The sequence below is a fragment of the Somniosus microcephalus genome, chromosome 8 (genome assembly GCF_052327205.1).
Source record: "Somniosus microcephalus isolate GS21.2 chromosome 8, FLI_Smic_1.0, whole genome shotgun sequence".
Taxonomy (NCBI): Eukaryota; Metazoa; Chordata; class Chondrichthyes; order Squaliformes; family Somniosidae; genus Somniosus; species Somniosus microcephalus.
Window position 1 is genome coordinate 267836725 of NC_140994.1, and position 15701 is coordinate 267852425.

Below are 15701 nucleotides of genomic sequence, written 5' to 3' on the forward strand. Positions count from 1 at the left end.
GTCTGGAGGTCGGGGCTAGACAGGAGCACAGTCTGGAGGTCGGGGCTAGACAGGAGCACAGTCTGGAGGTCGGGGCTAGACAGGAGCACAGTCTGGAGGTCGGGGCTAGACAGGAGCACAGCCTGGAGATCGGGGCTAGACAGGAGCACAGTCTGGAGGTCGGGGCTAGACAGGAGCACAGTCTGGAGGTCGGGGCTAGACAGGAGCACAGTCTGGAGGTCGGGGCTAGACAGGAGCACAGTCTGGAGGTCGGGGCTAGACAGGAGCACAGTCTGGAGATTGGGGCTAGACAGGAGCACAGTCTGGCGGTCGGGGCTAGACAGGAGCACAGTCTGGAGATCGGGGCTAGACAGGAGCACAGTCTGGAGATCGGGGCTAGACAGGAGCACAGTCTGGAGATTGGGGCTAGACAGGAGCACAGTCTGGAGATCGGGGCTAGACAGGAGCACAGTCTGGAGGTCGGGGCTAGACAGGAGCACAGTCTGGAGGTCGGGGCTAGACAGGAGCACAGTCTGGAGGTCGGGGCTAGACAGGAGCACAGCCTGGAGATCGGGGCTAGACAGGAGCACAGTCTGGAGGTCGGGGCTAGACAGGAGCACAGTCTGGAGGTCGGGGCTAGACAGGAGCACAGCCTGGAGATCGGGGCTAGACAGGAGCACAGTCTGGAGGTCGGGGCTAGACAGGAGCACAGTCTGGAGGTCGGGGCTAGACAGGAGCACAGTCTGGAGGTCGGGGCTAGACAGGAGCACAGTCTGGAGGTCGGGGCTAGACAGGAGCACAGTCTGGATTTCGAAGAAGAGTAGGGGAGTTTTCCTGGTGTCTTGGCCACTATTTATCCCTAAATCAATATTATATAAAAAAAGAGATGATCTGGTCATTTGTCTCTTTGCTGTTTGTGGGAGCTTGCTGTGCGCAAATTGGCTGCCGCGTTTCCTACATTACAACAGCGACTACATTTCAAAAAGTACTTCATTGGCTGTGAAGCGCTTGGAGAGGCCCTGAGGTGGTGAAAGGTGCTGGAGAAATGAGAGTTCTTTCTTGCTTTGTTTTCTCTGTGTATTAATTTCAGCGCCTTTTCTGTAGTGTCCGAGATATTGAGAGGGTCGGACAATCCGGCGGTTTTGCTTTTATCTTGTAAATCGGTAGCACAGGTACAGGCCAGCAGTAGGTGACAGTCAGGTGAGAGAGATTGGGAAAGGGAGAGTCCGGAACACCAATACTGAACAGATCAAAATCTCAATGTTAAACAATACTCCAGATAAGGAAATCTCTCGAATTTTCTCAAAGAGGGACGGTTTCGGCGGCTTGCTATCTAAAGTGAAACCGTACAGACGTTCCTCATACAAACATTAAGGATCTCACGGTAAATAGTCGACACTGAGAGGCTGGGTGTCCCCGCCTCACCCAGTGTGGGGCCTGTGTACAAACACCTTTAAAAGTTCAAAGTTAAACCCTTTCTAAAATCGCAATTATCAAAATACGCGGATTCCCAGTGAATTTCTAAACTCGACAATAAGACTAGAGGAAAAAAAATATAAAACCCACAAACTTTCAGAAGGACTCTTTGAATAAAGTCGGTATTACAAATCTGGTTATTAATATATATATATAATTTTTTTCTGGTAAGCTAAAGTCCTCCAACACAATTGGGGAAGGTTTTAAACTGATCGCCGGGCAGCTAGTTATAGAAACCGCCCAATTGTCATTTGTGGTGGAATAATTGCAATTGAGAACCCGGGCGGTTTGTATAAGGGGCGAGTTATACACCCGGGAGCTAAGCTGAAAATCTACCTCAACACAATAGCAAAATACTGCGGATGCTGGAAATCTGAAATAACAACAGCAAATGCTGGAAATACTCAACAGGCCAGGCAGCATCCGTGGAGAGAGAAACAGAGTTAACGTTTCAGGTCTGGGACCCTTGATGAAGGGTTTCTCTCTCCACGGATGCTGCCTGGCCTGCTGAGTATTTCCAGCATTTTCTGTCGAAAATCTACCTCTGCGGTTCCCTTGATAATCAGTCACTTCACAACAGTTCCAGCGGCAGAACTGCTTAGAGTGAGCAAGAATGCTCGCCGGTACAAAGTCTAAATGTTGATGTCTAAAAGTCTAAAGGCTGATGCAGTGAACGGCGATTCCTGCAGAGACTCGTCCCGTGGGAGTGGGGGGGAGGTCGGGTCCTAGAAGGGGGAGTTGGTATCCAGGGTGTCGGGGTCCGCGGGCAGCCCACTTCTTCCCTGGCGCTCCTGAGCGCCATGCGAGAGGTGTCCATAGTCATTGGTGTGAATGGCCTGCCCCGAGGCCGCGGGGCACCAGGCTGATCTGCACCTACACCGGTCCGGCCGTCTGCACAACTCGGAGGCCACGTCCGCGCTTTTACCCGGGGGTTTACTGTCGTGAAACCAGAAAAGAAAGAGGTGTTAAAATTACAGCCTAAAGGGTTGGAGCAAGATGTGGCCCTCTCTCCCTCTCTGGCCACTGCTCGCACACAAACACACACAGCTCCTCCATGGCCTCTCCCCTCCCTATCAATGTAACCTCCTCCAGCCCTACAACCCTCCAAGCTCCTCCAATTCTGGCCTCTTCCCCGATTTTAATCGCTCCACCATTGGCGGCCGTGCCTTCAGCTGCCTGGGCCCTAAGCTCTGGAATTCCTTCCCTAAACCTCTCCGCCTCTCTCTCCTCCTTTGAAACCTACCTCTTTGTCCAAGCTTTTGATCACCTTTTCTAATATCCTCATGTGGCTCGTTGTCAATTTTTTGTTTGATAATCGCTTCTGAAGCAGCTTGGGACGTATTAAGAACATAAGAACATAAGAAATAGGAGCTGGAGTTGGCCATTCGAACCCTCGAGCCTGCTTCGCCATTCAATAAGATCATGGCTGATCTTCTACCTCAACTCCACTTTCCCGCCCGGTCCCCGTATCCCTGGATTCCCTTAATATTCAAAAATCTATCGATCTCTGTCTTGAATATACTCAACGACTGAGCCTCCACAGCCCTCCAATTTACCACCCTCTGAGTGAAGAAATTTCTCCTCATCTCAGTCCTAAATGGCCGACCCCTTATCCTGAGACTGTGACCCCTGGTTCTAGACTCCCCAGCCAGGGGAAACATCCTCCCTGCATCTACCCTGTCAAGCCCTGTAAGAATTTTGTACATTTCAATGAGATCACCTCTCATTCTTCTAAACTCGAGAGAATATAGGCCCAGTCCACTCAATCTCTCCTCATAGGACAATCCCCCCATCCCAGGAACCAGTCTGGTGAACCTTCGCTGCACTCCCTCTATGGCAAGTATATCCTTCCTTAGGTAAGGAGACCAAAACTGTACACAATACTCCAGGTGTGGTCTCACCAGGGCCCTATATAATTGCAGTAAGATGTCTTTACTCTTATACTCAAATCCTCTTGTAATAAAGGCCAACATACCATTTGCTTTCCTAATTGCTTGCTGTACCTGCATGTTAACTTTCAGTGATTCGTGTACAAGGACACCCAGGTCCCTCTGAACACCAACATTTCCCAATCTCTCACCATTTAAAAAATACTCTGCTTTTCTATTTTTCCTACCAAACTTCACATTTCTCTACATTATATTCCATTTGCCATGTTTTTGCCCACTCACTTAGCCTGTCTATATCCCCTTGAAGCCTCCTTGCATCCTCCTCACAACTTACATTCCCACCCAGCTTTGTATCATCAGCAAACTTGGATATATTACATTTGGTCCCCTCATCCAAATCATTGATGTAGATTGTGAATAGCTGAGGCCCAAGCACTGATCCTTGCGGTACCCCACTAGTTATAGCCTGCCAACCCGAAAATGACCTGTTTATTCCTACTCTCTGTTTTCTGTCCGTTAACCAATCCTCAATCCATGCCAGGACCCCCCAATTCAATGAGCCCTAATTTTGTTTAATAACCTCTTGTGTGGCATCTTATCAAATGCCTTCTGAAAATCCAAATACACCACATCCACTGGTTCCCCCTTAGCTATTCTGCTAGTTACAACCTCAAAAAACTCCAACAGATTCGTCAAACATGATTTCCCTTTCATAAATCGGTGTTGACTCCGCCCAATCCTATTATTATTTTCTAAGTGCCCTGTTACCACGTCCTTAATAGATTCTAGCAGTTTCCCTACTACTGATGTCAGGCTAACTGGTCTGTAGTTCCCCATTTTCTCTCTCCCTCCTTTCTTAAATAGTGGGGTTACATTTGCCACCTTCCAAACCGTGGGAACCGTTCCAGAATCTATGGAATTTTGGAAGATGACAACCAATGCATCCACTATCTCTATAGCCACCTCTTTCAAAACCCTAGGATGTAAGCCATCAGGTCCAGGGGATTTATCGGCTTTCAGTCCCATTAATTTCTCCAGTACTATTTTTTTACCAATACTAATATCTTTCAGTCCCACATTCTTGCTCGACCCTTGGTTCTCCACTATTTCCAGGAAGTTTTTTGCGTCTTCCATGAAGACAGACACAAAGAAATTGTTTAATTTCTCTGCCATTTCCTTATTCCCCATTATAATTTCTCCTGTCTCAGCCTGTGAGGGACCCACATTTATTTTCGCTTACCCTTGTATAGCGATTGGCATGAGAGAACCAGACTATATCTTGTAGAATGTGAATTGTTCCTCTAGCCCGCTACACTAAGGTGGGATGAGAGACTCAGAACTAAACTTGTTTATTGACAGATTAAAAGATTGACGAGTCACGCGATCCAGATTATTATTAAATGTTAAAGAGGAGCAGAGAAAGTAGATGTAAGACGGTAGATGTTAACGCTGAGCAAGAGAACGATGATCAAATTAATGAGGTTTAAGGTTAGATTGCTGCGCCATTCCCCTGTACAGTATCAAAGACTAGCCATGCTGTCCCAGAGTCTGATTGGACAGTGTAGAGGGAGCTTTACTCTGTACCTAACACGTGCAGTACCTGCCCTGGGAGTGTTTGATGGGACAGTGTAGAGGGAGCTTTACTCTGTATCTAATCCGTGCTGTACCTGCCCTGGGAGTGTTTGATGGGACAGTGTAGAGGGGGCTTTACTCTGTATCTAACCTGTGCTGTACCTGCCCTGGGAGTGTTTGATGGGACAGTGTAGAGGGAGCTTTACTCTGTATCTAATCCGTGCTGTACCTGCCCTGGGAGTGTTTGATGGGACAGTGTAGAGGGAGCTTTACTCTGTATCTAACCCGTGCTGTACCTGCCCTGGGAGTGTTTGATGGGACAGTGTAGAGGGAGCTTTACTCTGTATATAACACGTGCTGTACCTGCCCTGGGAGTGTTTGATGGGATAGTGTAGAGGGAGCTTTACTCTGTATCTAACCTGTGCTGTACCTGCCCTGGGAGTGTTTGATGGGACAGTGTAGAGGGAGCTTTACTCTGTATCTAATCCGTGCTGTACCTGCCCTGGGAGTGTTTGATGGGACAGTGTAGAGGGAGCTTTACTCTGTATCTAACCCGTGCTGTACCTGCCCTGGGAGTGTTTGATGGGACAGTGTAGAGGGAGCTTTACTCTGTATATAACACGTGCTGTACCTGCCCTGGGAGTGTTTGATGGGATAGTGTAGAGGGAGCTTTACTCTGTATCTAACCCGTGCTGTACCTGCCCTGGGGGTGTTTGATGGGACAGTGTAGAGGGAGCTTTACTCTGTACCTAACCCCGTGCTGTACCTGCCCTGGGGGTGTTTGATGGGACAGTGTAGAGGGAGCTTTACTCTGTATATAACACGTGCTGTACCTGCCCTGGGAGTGTTTGATGGGATAGTGTAGAGGGAGCTTTACTCTGTATCTAACCCCGTGCTGTACCTGCCCTGGGAGTGTTTGATGGGATAGTGTAGAGGGAGCTTTACTCTGTATCTAACCCCGTGCTGTACCTGCCCTGGGAGTGTTTGATGGGATAGTGTAGAGGGAGCTTTACTCTGTATCTAACCCCGTGCTGTACCTGCCCTGGGAGTGTTTGATGGGATAGTGTAGAGGGAGCTTTACTCTGTATCTAACCCGTGCTGTACCTGCCCTGGGAGTGTTTGATGGGATAGTGTAGAGGGAGCTTTACTCTGTATCTAACCCGTGCTGTACCTGCCCCAGGAGTGTTTGATGGGACAGTGTAGAGCGAGCTTTACTCTGTATCTAACCCGTACTGTACCTGCCCTGGGAGTGTTTGATGGGACAGTGTAGAGGGAGCTTTACTCTGTATCTAACCCGTGCTGTACCTGCCCCAGGAGTGTTTGATGGGACAGTGTAGAGGGAGCTTTACTCTGTATCTAACCCGTGCTGTACCTGCCCCAGGAGTGTTTGATGGGACAGTGTAGAGGGAGCTTTACTCTGTATCTAACCCGTGCTGTACCTGCCCTGGGAGTGTTTGATGGGACAGTGTAGAGGGAGCTTTACTCTGTATCTAACCCGTACTGTACCTGCCCTGGGAGTGTTTGATGGGACAGTGTAGAGGGAGCTTTACTCTGTATCTAACCCGTGCTGTACCTGCCCTGGGAGTGTTTGATGGGACAGTGTAGAGGGAGCTTTACTCTGTATCTAACCCGTGCTGTACCTGCCCTGGGAGTGTTTGATGGGACAGTGTAGAGAGATTTTTACTCTGTATCTAACCCATGCTGTACCTGCCCTGGGAGTGTTTGATGGGACAGTGTAGAGGGAGCTTTACTCTGTATCTAACCCGTGCTGTACCTGCCCTGGGAGTGTTTGATGGGACAGTGTAGAGGGAGCTTTACTCTGTATCTAACCCGTGCTGTACCTGCCCTGGGAGTGTTTGATGGGACAATGTAGAGAGAGTTTTACTCTGTATCTAACCCGTACTGTACCTGTCCTGGGAGTGTTTGAGGGGACAGTGTAGAGGGAGCTTTACTCTGTATCTAACCCCGTGCTGTACCAGCCCTGGGAGTATTTGATGGGACAGTGTAGAGGGAGCTTTACTCTGTATCTAACCCGTGCTTTACCTGCCCTGGGAGTGTTTGATCTGACAGTGTAGAGGGAGCTTTACTCTGTATCTAACCCGTGCTGTACCTGCCCCAGGAGTGTTTCATGGGACAGTGTAGAGAGAGCTTTACTCTGTATCTAACCCGTACTGTACATGTCCTGGGAGTGTTTGAGGGGACAGTGTGGAGGGAGCTTTACTCTGTATCAAACCCGTGCTGTACCTGTCCTGGGAGTGTTTAATGGGACACTGTAGAGGGAGCTTTACTCTGTATCTTACCCGTGCTGTACCTGCCCTGGGAGTGTTTGATGGGACAGTGTAGGGGGAGCTTTACTCTGTATCTAACCCGTAATGTACCTGTCCTGGGAGTGTTTGACAGGACAGTGCAGAGGGTGCTTTACTCTGTATCTAACCCATGCTGTACCTATCCTGGGAGTGTTTGATGGGACAGTGTAGAGGCAGCTTTACTCTGTATCTAACCGGTGCTGTACCTGCACTGGGAGTGTTTGATGGGACAGTGTAGAGGGAGCGTTACTCTGTATCTAACCCGTGCTGTACCTGCCCTGGGAGTGTTTGATGGGACAGCGTAGAGGGAGCTTTACTCTGTATCTAACAAATGCTGTACCTGGCCTGGGAGTGTTTGATGGGTCAGTGTAGAGGGAACTTTACGCTGTACCTAACCCGTGCTGTACCTGCCCTGGAGTGTTTGATGGGACAGTGTACATAGAGCTTTACTCTGTATCTAACCCGTGCTGTACCTGCCCTGGGAGTGTTTGATGGGACAGTGTAGAGGGAGCTTTACTCTGTATCTAACCCGTGCTGTTCCTGCCCTGGGAGTGTTTATGGGACAGTGTAGAGGGAACTTTACTCTGTATCTAACCCGTGCCGTAACTGCCCTGGGAGTGTTTGATGGGGACAGTGTAGAGGGAGCTTTACTCTGTATCGAACCCGTGCTGTACCTGCCCTGGGAGTGTTTGATGGGACAGTGTAGAGGGAGCTTTACTCTGTATCTAACCCGTGCTGTACCTGCCCTGGGAGTGTTTGATGGGGCAGTGTAGAGGGAGCTTTACCCTCTATCTAACCTGTGCTGTACCTGCCCTGGGAGTGTTTGATGGGACAGTGTAGAGGTAGCTTTAATCAATATCTAACCCGTGCTGTATCTGCCCTGGGAGTGTTTGATGGGACAGTGTAGAGGGAGCTTTACTCTGTATCTAACCCGTGCTGTACCTGCCATGGGAGTGTTTGATGGGGACAGTGTAGAGGGAGCTTTACTGAGTTTCTAACCCGTGCTGTACCTGCCCTGGGAGTGTTTGATGGGACAGTGTAGAGGGAGCTTTACTCTGTATCTAACCTGAGCTGTATCTGCCCTGGGAGTGTTTGATGGGGCAGTGTAGAGGGAGCTTTACTCTGAATCTAATTTATGCTGTACCTGCCCTGGGAGTGTTTCATGGGACAGTGTAGAGGGAGCTTTACTCTGAATCTAACCCCGTGCTGTACCTGCCCTGGGAGTGTTTGATGGGACAGTGTAGAGGGAGCTTTACTCTGAATCTAATTTATGCTGTACCTGCCCTGGGAGTGTTTCATGGGACAGTGTAGAGGGAGCTTTACTCTGTATCTAACCCCGTGCTGTACCTGCCCTGGGAGTGTTTGATGGGACAGTGTAGAGGGAGCTTTACTCTGAATCTAATTTATGCTGTACCTGCCCTGGGAGTGTTTCATGGGACAGTGTAGAGGGAGCTTTACTCTGAATCTAACCCCGTGCTGTACCTGCCCTGGGAGTGTTTGATGGGGACAGTGTAGAGGGAGCTTTACTCTGTATCTAACCGGTGTTGTACCTGCCCCGGGTGTGTTTGATGGGGCAGTGTAGAGGGAGCTTTACTCTGTATCTAACAAATGCTGTACCTGGCCTGGGAGTGTTTGATGGGTCAGTGTAGAGGGAACTTTACTCTGTACCTAACCCGTGCTGTACCTGCCCTGGAGTGTTTGATGAGACAGTGTAGAGGGAGCTTTACTCTGTATCTAACCCGTGCTGTACCTGCCCTGGGAGTGTTTGATGGGACAGTGTAGAGGGAGCTTTACACTGTATCTAACCCGTGCTGTACCTGCCCTGGGAGTGTTTGATGGGACAGTGTAGAGGGAGCTTTACTCTCTATCTAACCCGCGCTGTTCCTGCCCTGGGAGTGTTTATGGGACAGTGTAGAGGGAACTTTACTCTGTACCTAACCCGTGCCGTAACTGCCCTGGGAGTGTTTGATGGGGACAGTGTAGAGGGAGCTTTACTCTGTATCTAACCCGTGCTGTACCTGCCCTGGGAGTGTTTGATGGGACAGTGTAGAGGGAGCTTTACTCTGTATCTAACCCATGCTGTACCTGCCCTGGGAGTGTTTGATGGGACAGTGTAGAGGGAGCTTTACCCTCTATCTAACCAGTGCTGTACGTGCCCTGGGAGTGTTTGATGGGACAGTGTAGAGGGATTTTTACTCTGTATCTAACCCGTGTTGTATCTGCCCTGGGAGTGTTTGATTGGACAGTGTAGAGGGATTTTTACTCTGTATCTAACCCGTGCTGTACCTGCCCTGGTAGTGTTTGATGGGGACAGTGTAGAGGGAGCTTTACTGAGTTTCTAACGCGTGCTGTACCTGCCCTGGGAGTGTTTGATGGGACAGTTTAGAGGGAGCTTTACTCTGTATCTAAACTGTGCTGTATCTGCCCTGGGAGTGTTTGATGGGACAGTCTAGAGGGAGCTTTACTCTGTATCTAATTTATGCTGTACCTGCCCTGGGAGTGTTTCATGGGACAGTGTAGAGGGAGCTTTACTCTGTATCTTACCGGTGTTGTACCTGCCCTGGGAGTGTTTGATGGGGCAGTGTAGAGGGAGCTTTACTCTGTATCTAACCCGTGCTGTACCTAACCTGGGAGTGTTTGATGGGACAGTGTACATGGAGCTTTACACTGTATCTAACCCGTGCTGTACCTGCCCTGGGAGTGTTAGATGGGGCAGTGTAGAGGGAGCTTTACTCTGTATCTAACCCGCGCTGTTCCTGCCCTGGGAGTGTTTATGGGACAGTGTAGAGGGAACTTTACTCTGTATCTAACCCGTGCCGTAACTGCCCTGGGAGTGTTTGATGGGGACAGTGTAGAGGGTGCTTTCCTCTATATTTAACCCGTGCTGTACCTGCCCTGGGAGTGTTTGATGGGACAGTGTAGAGGGAGCTTTACTCTGTATCTAACCCGTGCTGTACCTGTCCTGGGAGTGTTTGATGGGACAGTGTAGAGGGAGCTTTACTCTCTATCTAACCCGTGCTGTACCTGACCTGGGAGTGTTTGATGGGACAGTGTAGACGGAGCTTTAATCAATATCCAACCCGTGCTGTACCTGCCCTGGGAGTGTTTAATGGGACAGTGTAGAGGGAGCTTTACTCTGTATCTAACCCGTGTTGTATCTGCCCTGGGAGTGTTTGATTGGACAGTGTAGAAGGATTTTTACTCTGTATCTAACCCGTGCTGTACCTACACTGGTAGTGTTTGATGGGGACAGTGTAGAGGGAGCTTTACTGAGTTTCTAACGCGTGCTGTATCTGCCCTGGGAGTGTTGGATGGGACAGTCTAGAGGGAGCTTTACTCTGTATCTAATTTATGCTGCACCTGCCCTGGGAGTGTTTCATGGGACAGTGTAGAGGGAGCTTTACTCTGTATCTAACCGGTGTTGTACCTGCCCCGGGAGTGTTTGATGGGGCAGTGTAGAGGGAGCTTCACTCTGTATCTAACCCGTGCTGCACATGCCCTGGGAGTGTTTGATGGGAAAGTGTAGAGGGAGCTTTACTCTGTATCTAACCCGTGCTGTACCTGCCCTGGGAGTGTTTGATGGGACAGTGTACAGGGAGCTTTACTCTGTATCTAACCCATGCTGTACCTGCCCTGGGAGTGTTTGATTGGACAGTGTAGAGGGAGCTTTACTCTGTATCTAACCCATGCTGTACCTGCCCTGGGAGTGTTTGATGGGACAGTGTAGAGGGAGCTTTACTCTGTATCTAACCCGTGCTGTACCTGCCCTGGGAGTGTTTGATGGGACAGTGGAGAGGGAGCTTTACTCTGTATCTAACCCGTGCTGTACCTGCTCTGGGAGAGTTTGATGGGACAGTGTAGAGGGAGCTTTACTCTGTATCTAACCCGTGCTGTACGTGCCCTAGGAGTGTGTGATGGGACACTGTAGAGGGAGCTTTACTCTGTATCTAACCTGTGCTGTCCATGTCCTGGGAGTGTTTGATGGGGCAGTGTAGAGGGAGCTTTACTCTGTATCTAACCCGTACTGTACCTGCCCTGGGAGTGTTTGTTGGGACAGTGTAGAGGGAGCTTTACTCTGTATCTAACCTGAGCTGTACCTGCCCTGGGAGTGTTTGAAGCTCACACTCCATGCCTGTTATCCCCAACAGTGGCATTTTTTACCTTGATTAGCAAAAAATTCACACAATGATTAATTGGAGAAACGGAAGTGCATCAGGTTGTCAGGTGGATGAGGCTGGCTGTGTTTTTATGGAACAATTAATTAGAGAACGAGACGCACACAACAAGGAGAAACCGGAGCTCCCACTCCCATCCCGGACTCTCTCCGCCTCACCTGAACACCATCTGTTTTTTATGCCGGGTCTCGATCTTCTCAAGCTCTTCAGCTGCGAGGACCATCCCACTGTCTGTCTGGTTATCCTAAAGTAAAGATTGGACGGGAATCGGAAAACATCAATTGAAGGGAAAGCAAATTAAATCTCATCGAAACCTATAAAATTCTGTCAGGCCTGGACAGACTAGATGCAGGAAGGATGTTTCAGATGGTCGGGGAGTCCAGAACCGGGGGTCACAGTCTAAGGATAAGGGGTAAACCATTTAGGACTGAAATGAGGAGGAATTTCTTCACCCAGAGAGTGGTGAACCTGTGGAATTCTCTGCCACAGATGGCGGTGGAGGCCAGTTCATTAAATATATTCAAGAAAGAGTTGGATATATTTCTTAAGGCTAAAGGGATCAAGGGATATGGGGAGAAGGCAGGGACCGGGTACTGAATTTGGATGATCAGCCATGATCTCATTGAATGGCGGAGCAGGCTCGAGGGGCCGAATGGCCTACTCCTGCTCCTATCTTCTATGTTTCTATGTTTTTATCCCCTCTCATTCTTCTAAACTCCAGCGAGTATAAGCCCAATCGACCCAGTTCTTGGGGAGGAGTGACCTGTACCAAGGGGACGGTCTACACCTGAACTGTGAGGGAGCCGATGTCCTCGGGGTAATATTTTCTAGGGCGGTTCGGGAGGATTTAAACTAATTTGGCAGGGGGATGGGAACCTAGGTAGTGGAAAAGAGGGAAGTCATATGAAGTTAGAAATAGATGGTAGAAAGGTGAGAAGCAATAAGCAAAGGAGAGTAACACAAAGGGCCAAACTAATTCATAATGAGAGTGTGAAAAAAGCAAGCCTGAAGGCTTTGTATCTTAATGCTAGAAGCATTAGGAACAAGGTGGATGAATTAGTTGTGGAAATAGAGGTAAACAAGTATGATTTGATTGGGATTACAGAAACGTGGCTGCAGGGTGGGCAAGGCTGGGAACTTAACATCCAGGGATATACAATATTTAGGAAGGATCGGCAAAAAGGTAGGGGAGGTGGGGTAGCATTGCTGGTAAAGGAGGGGATTAATGCAATGGAAAGGAAGGATATTAACTCGGATGAAACGGAATCTGTATGGGTAGAAATGAGAAATAGCAAGGGGAGGAAAACGTTAGTGGGTGTGATATATAGGCCTCCAAATAGTAATATGGAGGTGAGGGAAGGCATAAAAAGGGAAATTAGAGAAGCGTGCGATAAGAGCACAGCTGTCATCATGGGTGACTTTAATTTACATATTGATTGGACTACCCAAATTAGTAAAAATTCTGAGGAGGAGGAATTCCTGGAATGTTTTCGGGACGGTTATCTGGACCAATATGTCGAGGAGCCGACTCGAGATCAGGCCATTTTAGACTGGGTATTGTGCAATGAGAAGGGACTTATCAGCAATCTTCTTGTACGAGGCCCCTTGGGTCAGAGCGATCATAATATGATCGAGCTCTCAGTCGAGATGGAGAGTGAGGAAATTGAATCAGAGACTAAGGTCCAGAACTTAAATAAAGGGAATTACGAGGGTATGAGACGGGAATTGGGTAAGATTGATTGGGTGGTGTTTCTGGGGGGATTGACAGTGGATAGACAATGGCAAGCATTCAAAGATAGAATGGAAGAATTCCAGAACATGTTTATACCGGTTTGGCATAAAAATAAACCTAAAAAGGTGACTCAACCGTGGATAACGAGGGAAATTAGGGACAGCATAAAATCAAAAAAAAGGGCATATCAACTGGCAAAAAAAAGCACCAGACCGGAAGATTGGGGGCAGTACAGGATACAGCAAAAGAGGACAAAGGGATTAATCAGGAAGGGGAAAATAGAATACGAAAGTAAACTTGCAGCAAACATAAAGGCAGACTGCAAAAGCTTTTATCGGTATATCAGGAGGAAAAGACTGGTAAAATCCCAAGTCGGTCCCTTGCAGTCCGATTCGGGAGAATATATAATGGAGAATAAGGAAATGGCAGACCAATTAAACTCATACTTTGGTTCTGTATTCACAAAGGAGGACACAAATAACCTCCCAGGAATATCGACAAACATAGGGACTAATGAGAGGGAGGAGCTGACAGAAATTAGTATCTCTAGGGATATGGTGTTGGGTAAGTTGAGGGGACTGAAGGCCGACAAATCCCCGGGGCCTGAAAAACTACATCCTAGGGTACTTAAGGAGGTGGCCCTGGAGATAGCAGATGCTCTAAGGATCATCTTCCGGAACTCCATTGACTCGGGAACAGTACCCGTGGATTGGAGGGTAGCTAATATTACCCCAATATTTAAAAAGGGGGGTAGAGAGAAAGCAGGGAATTATAGACCAGTAAGCCTTACATCGGTTGTGGGCAAAATGCTAGAGTCCATTATTAAGGATAAAATAGCGGAGCACTTGACAAATGGGGAAAGGATCGGACAGAGTCAACATGGATTTACAAAGGGTAAATCGTGTTTGACTAATCTGCTGGAATTTTTTGAGGAAGTAACTGGTAAAATAGATGGGGGAGAGCCAGTGGATGTGGTGTACCTTGACTTCCAGAAAGCCTTCGATAAGGTTCCACACAAAAGATTATCATGCAAAATTAAGGCTCATGGGATTGGGGGCAAAGTATTAACGTGGATAGAGAACTGGCTGGCGGATAGAAAACAGAGAGTTGGAATAAACGGCTCGTTTTCGGAGTGGCAGGCAGTGACCAGCGGGGTGCCGCAAGGATCTGTCCTGGGACCCCAGCTGTTCACAATATATATAAATGATCTGGATCAGGGAATTGGATGCAATATTTCCAAATTCGCTGACGACACTAAACTAGGAGGAGGGGTGGGCTCTGATGAGGATGTCAGGAGGCTACAGTGCGATTTGGACAGGTTGGGGGAATGGGCGGATACGTGGCAGATGCACTATAATGTGGATAAATGCGAGGTTATCCACTTTGGGGGTAAAAACAGGAGGGTGGATTATTATCTAAATGGCAATAGATTGGGAGATGGGGAAGTGCAGAGGGACCTGGGTGTTCTTGTGCACCAGTCACTGAAGGAGAGCATGCAGGTGCAACAGGCGATTAAGAAGGCAAATGGTATGTTGGCCTTCATATCAAGGGGGTTCGAGTATAGGAATAGGGATACCTTACTACAGCTGTACAAGGTGCTGGTGAGACCGCATCTGGAGTATTGTGTACAGTTTTGGTCGCCCCATCTGCGGAAGGATGTTCTTGCCATGGAAAGAGTGCAGCGGCGATTCACCAGGCTGATACCTGGAATGGCGGGAATGACCTACGAGGAGAGATTGAATAGTTTGGGCTTGTACTCACTGGAGTTTAGAAGATTGAGAGGGGATCTCATCGAAACATATAAAATTATGGCAGGCCTGGACAGGCTGAATTCAGAGAGAATGTTTCCAATGGCCGGGGAGCACAGAACCAGGGGCCACAGTCTAAAAATAGCGGGCAAATCATTTAAAACAGAGATGAGGAAGAATTTCTCCACTCAAAGAGTGGTGAGCCTATGGAATTCCCTGCCACAGAGGGCTGTGAAGGCTAATTCAATAAATATTTTCAAGAGAGAATTGGATATATTTCTGAAGGCTAAGGGGATTAAGGGTTACGGAGAAAAGGCGGGGACGGGGTACTGAACTGGTAAGATCAGCTATGATCTCAGACGAAGATCAGCCATGATCTCATTGAATGGCGGAGCAGGCTCGAAGGGCCGAATGGCCTACTCCTGTTCCTATCTCTATGTTTCTATGTTTCTATGTCATTCCTGCCATCCCAGGTATCAGTCTGGTGAATCTTCGCTGCACTCCCTCCATGGCAAGAACATCCTTCCTCAGATAAGGCGACCAAAACTGCACACAATACTCAAGGTGTGGTCTCACCAAGGCCCTGTACAACTGCAGCAACACATCCTTGTTCCTGTACTCGAACCCTCTCGCTACGAAGGCCAACATACCATTTGCCTTCTTAACCGCCTGCTCCTTCCAGTGACCTTGTTTCCCAAGCAAAGCCCGATCCCATCCTCACCCGACCCCATCCTCACCCGATCCCATCCTCACCCACTATCCAGTCGGGCAGCATGTGCAGGAACCCTGGCTGATTTTTCATTCCTACCTCATGAGCCCAGGAG

General features: G+C 48.6%; 1 protein-coding gene across 2 annotated transcripts in view; it reads right to left on the reverse strand.

Annotated features, from left to right (window-relative positions):
• Positions 1-706: 706 nt before the first annotated feature.
• The window catches only part of flt4 (fms related receptor tyrosine kinase 4), a 361767-nt gene continuing 346772 nt past the window's right edge, over positions 707-15701 (reverse strand). For both annotated transcript variants that reach the window (XM_085996053.1, XM_085996054.1), the window contains 2 exons: positions 11556-11641; positions 707-2391 (listed from right to left, as the gene is read on the reverse strand). In XM_085996053.1, the coding sequence (XP_085852179.1) occupies positions 2181-2391; positions 11556-11641 (297 nt within the window). In that variant the 3' untranslated portion in view covers positions 707-2180. The remainder of the gene's footprint in view (positions 2392-11555; positions 11642-15701) is intronic.